The sequence below is a fragment of the Strix aluco genome, chromosome 3 (assembly GCF_031877795.1).
Source record: "Strix aluco isolate bStrAlu1 chromosome 3, bStrAlu1.hap1, whole genome shotgun sequence".
Classification (NCBI taxonomy): Eukaryota; Metazoa; Chordata; class Aves; order Strigiformes; family Strigidae; genus Strix; species Strix aluco.
Window position 1 is genome coordinate 120543432 of NC_133933.1, and position 12821 is coordinate 120556252.

General features: G+C 39.6%; 1 protein-coding gene across 1 annotated transcript; it reads left to right on the top strand.

Annotated features, from left to right (window-relative positions):
* The first annotated feature begins 9700 nt into the window (after positions 1 to 9700).
* On the top strand, positions 9701 to 10219 carry MSGN1 (mesogenin 1). The gene has a single exon (XM_074820808.1). It carries the CDS (start codon positions 9701 to 9703, stop codon positions 10217 to 10219), a length of 519 nt encoding a protein of 172 aa, XP_074676909.1.
* Positions 10220 to 12821: the final 2602 nt, after the last annotated feature.

Consider the following 12821-nt stretch of genomic DNA (forward strand, 5'->3'; position numbering starts at 1 on the left):
GGATAACCTAGGATATATAAAGGGTGATCGTAATGTTTACTATTTGACCCCAAAATAAGTAGGGAGTCACAGTATTCAGGAGGAACATAGCTGAATATTTGAAGCAGGACTATTGCATCCCTCATGATTGTCTAAAATTTAATATAATCAGATGATTTCCCTGCTGGAATATCATGGTTAATTCCAGGTCTGTGAGCCAGGGGCTCATTTCATTCTCATCTCAGACTTGATTCCTAATGTAGTGTGGGCTCACTGATTTAAAAAATCCCTACATGAAATTCCTTCCTGTGACATGAGCAAATAATACTTCCCCAAATTGAGCTTTTCCTCTGAAAGAAGTCAAGGCTTGCTAGGTTCCTTGGAGGAGGACAGCCTGTCTGATCTCAGGAAAACAATATCTGGCTTCAGGCTCTATGTTGTATTTAGGAGGATGTGGCTCACCACCTCGGAATACCCAGCCTTTTTAAAGCTGTGTAATGAGTATTGATTAGCCATTGTCTGAAGTACATTGAAAGTAGCAGGGAATGTGTAAATGTTAGCTTACCTTAAATGCACATTAATAGGGAATCCCCAATAGCCCTTCTGAGTACTTTTTTTTTTTCCCTCCCTCTTCTTTGAAAGATATTCCTTCAATCTGAGAGATAACTTCACATCGAATGTACTTGAAAATTCAGTTCTTGGTACATGTTGTTCTTCAAGAGAGTACTATCCATCTGTGTTACTTTGCTTTAAACTCATCACAGAACGTCAGGTAACAGATAAGAGCAAGAGATGGATGAATGTGAATCCCAGCCTGACAGGACAGGTCAATGTCAGAGAAATTAAACTTTATCTTTTTTTTCCCCTTTTTTCTTTTCTGGGCTTGTTTGGCTTTTGGGTTGGGTTTTTGTTGTTTTGTTTTGTTTTGTTTTGTATTTTGGTTGGGTTTTTTGGGGTTTTTTTTTTACTACAACCCATTTGCCAGTATTTACTTTAGAAAAAGCACTTCTCTGGGGGCTCAACTGGCTTAAAGCAATATTACCTGGAGAATTCAGGTTTAATTGTTTTCTGATACTGTCTCCATTTTATACAGTATTTTGTAATAGGACAGTGTCACAAGCTTTAAGTTAACCACTGTGGTGGGCATCATGCAGAAGATCTCTGCAGAGAGGTAATCCCTCCCCTGACACAGGCTACGTCTACAGAAGGGAGAGATTTGGAGTAGGAGCCAAAGACAGGATCTCTTTATGGTCGTGCAGGTCAGTAGCAGGGCTGAGAATAAGACGTTTGTGAACTGATTTCCTGTCCGTGTGGTTGTGCTGTCTCTCCAGACAGCACTTCACTGTTATCCCTGGTTTTCAGTAAACTGGACCCTAAGCAGAATTTTTGCCACAACCACTTGCCCTCAAGATTTGCCCACCCGCTGGTGTAAGAGCTACCTTCTTATTTATGCATGCACCAATTTTACACATCCCAGTCACCATTAACTAGGCAGGAACTTAGTCAGGGTGCAAACCAGAAGTCTGTGTTTCATCAGAGTGACGGGGTGGTCAACAGTATACAATTAAATGGGCTCTCAGAGTGAAGACAAACTAAGAGTTTGATTAGTAATCCTTTTTTCCCACCCATTATACATTTTACCTTCTCTTTTGCCTTCCCTTTGTGCCTCCCCCTTCCCTAATAGCTTTATAAGCTTGACTTACTGGCTCATACATCAGTTTTCCTGGTAGGACTTCAGGTTTTTTTCTCTCTCATGTATTTCAAAATAGGAATGAAAATAATATGTTTTCTAAACAGTGGTGGCCTAAAGTAAATGACTTCTTGCAACTTGACAACCTTAACTGAGCCCCTATCTGTAACTGTATACTGTAACTATAACTACTGTGATGATTTATTCAATAACCTGTGCTTTGGACTTCCTGACAAGCCTGTTTCAAGTGGATAATTAAATGTTTCCTGCTTCTAACATTAACTTTACCCATAAAACTCAGCAGGTAAAGAGATGTAAGCTTTATATGGACTGGGAATGTTAAAAAATCATGTTCTACTGTCAGTATCAAGAAGCACCAAAAAGAATGAGAAAGAGACTGAAAATCAGATAAAACCTTAAAAAAACCCAAACAAACAAACAAACAAACAAAAAAAAACAGAGAGAGAGAAAGGAAAAGAAAATACAAAGAGGAAAATAAATAATGTTTAGTCATAGATGGGACAAACTAGAGAGAGAAAAGTTGAGAAGAGGTGGAAAATGAAAGCTGATCATGAGGCAAAGAAAAGGAGGAGGGTCTTCAGTGGTAGAGAATACAAATGTCTGCACCATGCCCTTGTCACCCCAACACAGCTGTCCAAAAATCTAATCAGGCAGGAAAAATACCTGTATCTTCTATCACCAGAAGTACAACAGGAAACCTATAATGCATCATTGAAAAGTCAAAGGCTTGCAAGACTCAGCTTGATGTGTTTGTTGTCTCTCTTTCTTCCACTGTGAACTTCAGAGTTTCGTTCCTTTCCTTTTCACTCTCCCATTGTGTAGATGCCAGCAGTGGTAAGATCTTGCCTGAGACTTCTTGTCTCCAGGCTAGACAGACCCAGCTCCCTGGGCCTCTCTCCATACAGTGTGTTCGCCAGCCCTCTGGCCAGCTTGGTGACCCTTCTCTGGACTTGCCTCAATATATCAACCCACCATGTTCCCCAGGTCTTCTTCTGGGAAGCTGCCTCCTGGCCAGTCACCCTGAGCCTTGCACTGCTGTGTGGAGTTATCACACCCAGCACAGGGCTTTGCATTTACTTTTCTTGCACCTCCCAGGCTGCTCCTGGATCACTTTCTCCAGACTGTCCAGGTCCCTCTGAATGGCAGCTCTGCTCTCCTATACATTAGCTACTTCCCCCATTTCAGTATAATCTAAAAACCTCTGTGTGTGCAACGTTACCTATAAAAAATATGGGAATGATTTTACTCAAGTGTATTCATGGGACTGTTATAACACTGAATTTAATTTGTTAGGCAAAATTCATGGAAGCAGTCAGAGCAAATGCAAAAAAATCTCAAACTTAATATGCCATTCATGTTCATCAGTAGACTGAACGACAGACTTGGTTTTTTGTGGGACTGACTGTGATTAAGATTTAGCAACTTGCCAAGAAATTTATGATCACAGTTTAAAATCAATGGTCCTTACCCACAGGTTAACCACATGCTTGTGAAAGGTGGCTTGAGCAGGCACACAGCTCTTTATTTCAGAATGTGAAATATGTAAGAGCTAAATAAAATTTGTAATCTAACACTTGTATGTTGTCTCTTACCCAGACTATGGATCCATTTTATAATTATTAAACTGAACTGCAGTCTGTGCCCAGAGCATAACTTCATTTAGCACTGAGATGAAACATAGTTTCTATTAGCAGCATGCAGAAATTCTGCAGTCAGTGCTAGGACACGGGGGAGGAAGAAATGAGCGGTACTGATGAGGAGGTTCAGTGGATGAAAAGGAACAGCCTGAGCTGAAATGTAATCACAGCAATTGAAAAATAACTCCCTTCACAAACACCCAGCTTCAGCTGTGCAGCTCAACTAGAAATAGTCACAACTGAGATTTTAATGCAATTTTCCTTGCTATTGGAATTTCTTGTAAGATTTACCCAGTTTTGGAAAATTCATCACACTGCAAAATGAAGCATATAGAGAACAGGGCATGAAAGCCCTGTAATAGCAGGAAAGCAAGAGTACAAACCCTTAGGTGCTATCCCGTTTTTTTTAAAAAGACCTGTGAAACCACTATCACACATGGCAAAGGCAATCATCAAGCTGTTCATGGGGAGAGTAAAAGAAACACCTGGACATAAACTGTATTGTACTTTATCATTTATTGAATTTGAACACATGCTTTTGGGTAGAAAAGGAGGCATTGCTGATGATCTTGAAATATTTGCAAGAGATAACCTTCTACCTCTCCCATGAAAAACTGAAATCTATCCACTTCATTACAGCAGGCAAAATTTTTTAAAACCAAATGTGAAAGCTGATACAATGAAGCTGCACTAAGCAATAATGGAGTTCTCCTACTGAAACAGCTTCTATTATTTTGATAATATGTTACTTCTCATTTTCTGAGAAAAATAAACCTTGTTAGGGTCCCCTTCCTCCCCCAACTTTGCCCATTCCTTCTGGCTGAAGTAGCCAGTAGACATTAAAGACCAACCACGTAGTCGAACCTCCTTTCAACTTCTGTTAACAGGGGTATTAAAAAGACATTCCTAAATATCAGCTGAAAACCACTAGGTAATAAACTCCCTACTTAAAAGGTGGGTAGGTGTAAATTCCACACATAGGGCTTTTCATCTGGGAAGCCAGTTGCTTGAACATCAGATGTTTTAAATGAATTGCCGAGCCGATGTCACTTGTCAGTTGATGGAGACTGCCACTATTTGGAGGATCAAATACTTACGTTTGAGGATGTAGAACAAATAGATGGGTCCTGATCCTGTCAGGGCAATGCCAGAGAGATGCTTGTCACTATGCAAAGCCCCAGTGAAATCAATGATACTTACTTGAATGTTTCTTCTCCATGCTCTTTGGCATTTTGGAATTGTGCCCTTGAGAACATTAAAGGTCTTAAACGTTTATGGCAGGATTTTTTAACAGCACTAGAACTAGCCTATTTCTGGTCTTACTACACATGAATAACATTTTCTCTTGTGCTAACCACAGGTTTGTTTGGCCAAAGGTGGTAATAACAATTAGACATCCAATTTACACATAGTTTTCACTGATTATAGTAAGGGTTGTGGGTTCCCTTTCATAGGGCTGGAGTCAGGATGAATCCTGGTTCTCTTACTGCCTTCTTTCCCTCTGGGAGTTGTGCTAGACATTCATCTGTATTCTTTGGCATATTGACCTCAATTAAAAAAAAAAAAAGAGTTTATATTTGTTGACCAGCTTGCTTATCTAGAAGTCTTATTTATTTCAGTTGAGGTAGGACCCAGATTAAACCATCTTCCACAAGTAGAAAAGTCTACTCATTTAAAGCTGCAAAGTCTACTCATTTAAAAAAAAAAAAAAAAAAAAAAAGTATCTATCCAAAATAAGGGAAAGCCTTAAAAAGGAGAGCAGCATTGTCTGGCGGCTAATGTGACAAATGTGGTGGATCCTTTCCTTCCTTTATTGCCAGCTTGGGTGTAAACTGAGGTGTTCAACACTGTTTTTCGAAAGTGTTGAACACCTGCTGCGCCTACTGAAGTTATTGAGACCTGCAGCTGCTCACCCCCATTTTATATAGGAGCGATTGACTCCTCATCTGCACCTCTCTAAAGCAGAATAGTAACAGCCACCTCCACAGCGAGTGGGTGGTGTAACAGCAAATACTTGGGAAACCTCTTTTTAAATAAGAGATGAAGTGATTTTAAAAGCTTTGGGAGACAGATATTTTTTCATGGTACAAACTGCAAGATGAGGCTTTATCGTCTAAGTGCTTTACAAGGATATTAGTATGATCTGCTTCTTGTCAATAAAATAAGACTAGACTTCTGTCCTAATTGTAAAGGGAGTCTGACTGTTATGTGATCAGTGCTGTTGAAATGCGTTTATCTGTGTTTACTCAGTTTCAGCCTGCATTCTTCCCATCCGATATGATTGTTTTACTTATTGTTACAAGTCTGTTTTTCCTACCAAATTCACAGCTTGGTAGAAATCCACTCTAACATAGAAAATAAAATGTAGATCAGTAGTTAAATAACTGTACACAAAAAAGCGCATTTATCTACCATACTTGCAGATGGCAGCGATTGTATGGACAACTTATTTTAAATTTAAAACCTGAATCAGACACATATGGAAGCTCTAAAAAATTTCTATTCTGTGGGTAGGTTTTTTTAAAGGGAAAAATTTTTGTTCCTTCCATGCATTCATGTTTCTCCTCCCTTTCATAGTGAATTCAGAAATACGAGCAGAGAACCTTTCATTTTAAAGGAGATCAAGATTGAGATGTTAGCCTTTATATTGCAGAACAAATGACTGAAATGAAAATCAAAACTATCAGTCAAGCAGAAAATGCCTTATCATCTTTTAAGTGTCAGTTCGTATTTCATTGCTGTTAGCCTCATATCTCACTACCCTTCAATGTTTTGACATTACTGACAGACAAAAAAGGAATTCCTAAAATTTACAAGAGGTAGAATAAAATAAAGATTGCAAACACTTTTTTTTTTTTTTTTTTTTAATGTGGATTTACTTTCTAGGAAGGTGCCATCTGAAATACTAGACTTTCTTAGCTCTTTAGTGAGAGAGCATCAAATAGTCATAGGGTAGAGAAAAATCAACCTGATATCCAGCCTGTAGCCATGTCTTCCTTTGTATGGTACTTTTTAAGGCCCTGTTATAAAACAACACTGTGAACTGTTCTACCATTTCCAGTAATTTTTGCCTGTTATAATTGTCTCTGCTTTGCGAGATAATTTCCTAACTGAGGATTCTCATACTTGTGGGTGGAAATGTAGCAGTATCCAAAACTAGCTAATCCAAGAACAGCTACATACCATGAGACTATTGACTTACATAGGCTATGGATCATACAGGGATAGGGGAGAGAGATGTTAGTAGCTTCCCGATTTGGCTAAAACTGAGCCATGCTTCCTGTGAGTACATTTTGGGAACCTGTGAGCTGTGGATAGAAACGGGTGGGTATTTTTCAAAATTGAACCTTTGGCTGCATCTATACCAGTAGAGCAAACAGGGCCAGAGCCCCTTCTCTGGCTCTGAAGACACGTGTTATGGCAAAGCTTGCTTTCACGCAGGTAAACCCTTTGCTCATGCCTATGCCTTTGGTGGCATCCCCTGAGCACAACCAGGGAATGTCTGGGACATAACTAGGTGGGTCCAAGCTAAGATAGCACCATGGAGCATGATCGTAATAAAACAGGATGTGCAACTGCAAGGCAATTTTCAAGTATGAACATTAGCTCCATATTATCTATTAATATAGAAAAGCCTGTATTTTTTTCTTGCCCATGTAACATTTTATAAGAGATAAGCTTATAAGATCCAGTGATTTTTCATGCAACCAGAGCAGTTGTCCACATGCTTTAATATCCTGCCTTGGTTGCTCTAAACATTTACCCATAAGATACAAGAAAAGATATAGCTATTGTTATAATTTGCATTCCTCTTCCCTGCCAAATTTCATCCAAATCCCTATATATCAGAATGCAGAGATGAAATCTGACTGTGTTCATCTGTCATTTACAGCAATGGCATCTTGGACATGTACAAAGTCTTTTCCCCCTTGATATCTGAGCAACACTTTCTATGATTTACCCATAGATTAGGGGTATAAACTGGCAACATGCATTCTTTATGTCAGCAAACAAGTGACTTGTTGAAATTTTTGCTTCTAAATTTGACTGCATTCAATTAACATTTGATTCCAAAATCAAAACTGCTGAGCAGAACATATATATATGCTCAATATGTGTATTTTTGATATATTTATATATATACACACACATACATATATTTGCAAGCTCCTTTTTCTTGACACACCGTGATAGAATTTCTTCCTCTTCCACCCCCCACTTCTGATTTTTGTATATTTGTAGACTTCAAATGGTTGTGTTTACCAAAAAAGGGAAGACATAAAATAAAAGCAGGGAACATGTCAAATGGTAAAGGCACTATAAACACTAATACGGGGAGGAAAAGAGAAAAAGAGTGTGAGAAAGATTTTAACTGAGACAAAATTGAGTCCCCTATTTATGCTAAATCAGACCTTGTGTCTAACTTGTGACCTTGTGACTGTTGTCTTCTCAATGAAACTCATTCAGTTCACCACTGAAGTCACAGAAAATACTTGTTGTTTATCTGAATTTGTAGCAGGCATTTGTGATTCTTAGGACTGTTTCAGCTCATTTTCCTTAAAGAAGGAGTAAAGCAGAGCTCAGAATACAATAAGGTAACCATAAAATCTAAAGCAATCCTGACTGTGGGGAGCTGTGCCCCGAGTTCCTGTGTGTGGTAGATGTCATCATGGTCAAACTGTCTCAACCTAGGTTGAAATGTGAAAATCCTTCACTTTTTGTTTCTTCCTTATTCATCTCAGCCTAAAATCTGGAAGTCTCCCCAAAGCTGCTTCCCAAAATTTTGATCCCAAACTCATAAAAATTCACAAAAGCCATCCTAATGACTATGGTGAATATTGGATTATCTTTTTTTTCCTGAGTTGTTGTAGTGAGGATTTCACAATCAGAAAGAAACAGTGTATTCCAGAAATCCTCAGCTTGCTTCAGCCATGTGTCATTCAGAGGCATTTCCGCCCGCTTTTTTCAGAGTGGATTGTGGTACACACAAAGATTGTTACACAGAAGGAATCTCTAAAAGATATTCTACTTCTCTTTTTCCTTCAGGTTGGCACTCTTTCTCCCCTTCTTTTCATTATATATTATATTTTGCTTCCATTATGGGCCAATACAAAGTCATGGCTGTCAGACAAGTTGCTCAGTAGAGCTGCAGAGCTCAGTAGTTTTGGACAGTTTTTCTGGCTCTCCTAATGATTTGCTGTGTGATTTTGGGCAAGTTACTCCTTGCCTCTGCTGATCCATTTCCTGAGAGTAATAGAGATCATTAATCATCACTGTAAGCTGTTCTGAAGCCTAGAGATGAAAAGTGCTCATTATTAATGCTATTCATTTCTAAGATATATATTTTCACTTGAACTGCCTAACATATAACTTCACTGTTGCGTTGAGTCAGGGCTGGAAAAACTCTTTTTGACAGAAGAATGGGTTCCTAGAGGTAGAAAATTTTACAGAAGTAGCTTCTAGTCTTCTCTCATACACGTCTAATCTGCATATTACATTGAATTAAATTTCTATGCAAAACATTTGTCTGGGCCCAAAGTTTACACACTGTTTATTTCCTAGACTTTTTTTTTTTTTTTAATTACATTTTCCTATTTCCTTTTTAAAATTGGACTTTAACTTTGTTTACAATTACAGATTTCCTTTTTGATTTCCCAGCCATGATTTAAAATAGCAAATGAATCTACAGACTGAAGGTAATGCATTGCTGTTCTTTCCTCCTTTCTCCTGTTGAAAACCAAAATGATCCAGAGAGAAGTTACAATCGAATGAGAAGAGGAATCCGCAGAGCCATAACATGCACAAATCCAAACAAACTATCTTTGATTTTCACAATTAAGATGCAGATAATAAGAGACAACTTCAGTAGCAGTCAGCATGGATCAAATCATCACTGCTCTAGTGTTATCACCTTCAAATAGTTATGCAGAAATCAGGGTTTGGTGGCTTAAATTCAGAGTTTGTTTTAGTAGTCATTATCTTTAAGTCCTACATCTGTAAATTGTTTTGTAAAATTGTTAATTTTCTTTTTCCTCTCTTACCACTTATCCCCCCAGTGCAACGTTGCACGTAGATGCGCAGCCTTAATTGGTTTAGTTGCAAGCAGATAATCTTTTTTTCCTCCTTTCTCACTGTTGCCTGTTAGCTTAAAGGCTTTTTAGCTGAAGGTTGATAATTATCATTGAGAAGAAACTAGCACATCAGGAGTTCATTTTCCATCTTAGCACTTGTGGTACTCCTTTGAACTCCTCTCACCAAACCTGCATTCCCACTCTGTCACTTTCCTTCCTCCGTCATAAAAAGGTCTCTGCAGCTGGAGGCCCCAGCCTTTGCTGGCAGGCAGGGCATTGCTTCTCCCAAGCGCTCCTCCAGCATGGACAAACTGCATGAGACATTGATAAACATGGAAGATGCTTTGGGTTCGGAGCACTCTGTCTGCTTATCGTCCTGGGACTGGAAAAGTGCCGCGGGGGCTTTCGAGCTGCACCCCATCTCGTCTCCGCACAGCTTATCCCCGACACCCTCCTTTGAATCCTACTCCACGTCCCCTTGCCCAGTGGCGGCAGAGACCCCCTACGGCAGCGGCGGTGGCAGCAGCTTGGTGGGCTACAGCCTGGTGGACTTCCCCCCCGCCTACCTGCCCAGCCCCGGGCAGGCTCGGCTGCCCAAGGGCACCAAGGTGCGGATGTCTGCCCAGCGCAGGAGGAAGGCCAGTGAGAGGGAGAAGCTGCGGATGAGGACCCTGGCCGACGCGCTCCACACGCTGCGCAACTACCTGCCCCCCGTCTACAGCCAGAGGGGACAGCCCCTCACCAAAATACAAACCCTGAAGTACACCATCAAGTACATCAGCGAACTGACGGAGCTCCTCAACAGCGTCAAGCGGGTGTAGACGGCACCTGGAGCACCCACCCCGGCACGCTCAGGGTCTTTACAAACAAAAAACCAGCAAGATTTCTTCCTTGCCAGAGTACACGGACACAGGGTGTAAGAGGAGGACGGAGCAAGGGAGGGAGAACGAGGGCCATCGTTGTACATAGGACGCAATTCTGGAAGGTGATGTAGGATTACCTAAAAACCTGAGCTGCAGGTTACTGAGACAGAAGTCTTGCTTTTTTTCATGTCCATTTTTTTTTTTTTTTAAATAATAAGCTTCTGAGAAATATTAAACCTAGTCTGATACAAAAGTAAAAAAAAAGCCAACTGATCTTCCTAGGATTTACATATCACTGTTCTGACTGATCTTCTGTTTAATAAGGACAATAGTAAATCCATATGTTTTAAACTGAATTTTAAAAATGTAAATGACAACACTATAAGAATATTAAGTGTATTGATTTGTAGGCACTTTAATGCTAAGATGAGGAAGAACATGTATAGTTAGTTCAAGTATTGTCTATTTATCCACATTTCCACTGTACCTAAAAATCAAGAAACTAAATAATAGTGAGAACATCTTTGCTCGTAAACAAATAAATATCAGTGTCATAGTCTGTATCTTGTATTATATATCTGATTGATAGATAAATAAAATCTAGCAGTGACCTATAAATATTAGAAACTAAATATAAGCAAACTGACATATTGTATAGATAAATTGCTGACAAATCCTATCTTCTTTATTAATATATACAGAAAATTACAATATTTCTGTATTTAATGTATAAAACCTCCTTGCTTCTGATAAATTATGGAAGATATTCATACATCAAATTGCTACAACAAATAAGATTAGGCTGAGTTATCTTCCTTCTATCTGACGTGAAATAAATTTATTCAGGTATCAGAAAGATGCAAAGTTTTATCTTTCTCAAGGTGTACTGAAACCTAGGAGGGCTCTAGTAACTGCAATGTCTCCTTATTAAAAGTTATCAGATCAGCTGTTTCCTACAGCTAGTAACAGTTTTGTAAAACACACACATGAAACCCTTCAAAACCCAAACAAATGAGGACATAGCCTTAATCCTCAATTACTTTGACTTTCATCTGACAGGTATCACACAGGTGTCACCAGAACCACTAAAAAATATGGGTTGCTTTGTAAATCTCATCACAGACTGATTCATAAGACTTGGCTGTGCTGAGGCCAGCAACAGAGAGAGAGGAGCAAAATCCCAGGCTGAGTTGTGTGGTGCTAATTAAGTGAGATTAACCTTTTCTCCACGGGGAAACATAAGGCACAGAGAGAGCAGCAGCCAGGAGGTAACAGGCTTGTCTCACTAGGATAGATAAATCAGCATCTCTGTGTGGGGCAATGATTTAGGATCATGGATACATCCTGTATCAAAGCACCTCAAAGCCAAAATTTTATTACATACTTCTCTTTTTTTTTTTCCCCTTTCCCTCTTTCTGTTTCTTTGGAAGGAAATACAATTGTCTTTGTACATTTTTTTTTTCCAAGGTTCAGCCTAAACTGACTCAGTGCTCTTCTCACATGGTATGTGTGTATTGAAGCAATCACCATGAAATCCATCAGTGTCTCGAAAAAGCAGCCACATTCAAATTTATGCAGGTAGCACGGTCACTCAAGATGTAACCACATTTAAGCATATCCCATATGCTTCTGTTGTTTTAACCCATGTTAGATTTCTCACAAGTTTTAGGGTTTCAGCGAGAATGTAAATAGAATAATTTTTTAAAGCCCTACAAAATTGTCAAACTAGAGAAAATTTTATGCACATGTAAGATGGCAGCACAAATGTCAGCATAGCATTCCTCAGTATAAACCTGTGCAGCTCATCCAGATTTGAGCAGATAAAGAGCCACATAGGCAAGGTCAGTCTGGATTATGTTTCTCAAGGGATTGAAATTGCACATTGCCTGTGGGATTTTACACAGAGCTATAACTGAGAGCTTGATCCCACATCCTTTCTCCGACTTTCATGGTCACTGACAACTGTAAAGGGGTACTTACTCACTAGCCCAGCAAATCACCAGCAGATGCACAGGCAGAGGGCTCTGCCATTCTGTGATGTTAAAGACCATCATCATTCACAAGTATAGCGTTTGGTTATACTGTCTATGTTTGGGAAGACTTTTAACCTTGTTCCTTAAATCTTCCACACCTGAAACTACAGATAATGACTATGCTTTTGAGCTATAGGGTCATGGATAAAACAGAGGAGCAAAGAGTTAGAAGGATCTACTTTTATTGCCAATTTATGTATGACCATGGCTGGTCAGCATTGCTGCCTCAGTTTACTCATCTACAAATGAAAACTCTGATAGCCAATGGCTTCAGAAGGCTGCTGTTCATAGACAGAGCTAAGTAATGCTGTATGCAGAGGAGGTACCCCACAGATTTGAGAAGCAGCTCAGGGTCAGCATTTCCCACCACCCCAGAGAAAGTGGCAGGTGAAGGCCACGAATGTGCTGGGCTATAGCTTGTTAGGTGGCTGTAGAGTTCCTCTGTGTCCTGGTTTAGCCAGGATAGGGTTAAGTTTCCCCAGCAATGGGGGGGAAGCTCTAGCCGGGTTATTCAGATACCATGGGCA

Bases quoted from the DNA above. Each gene is read 5' to 3' on its own strand.
- MSGN1 (XM_074820808.1), top strand. From the start codon at position 9,701: ATGGACAAACTGCATGAGACATTGATAAACATGGAAGATGCTTTGGGT.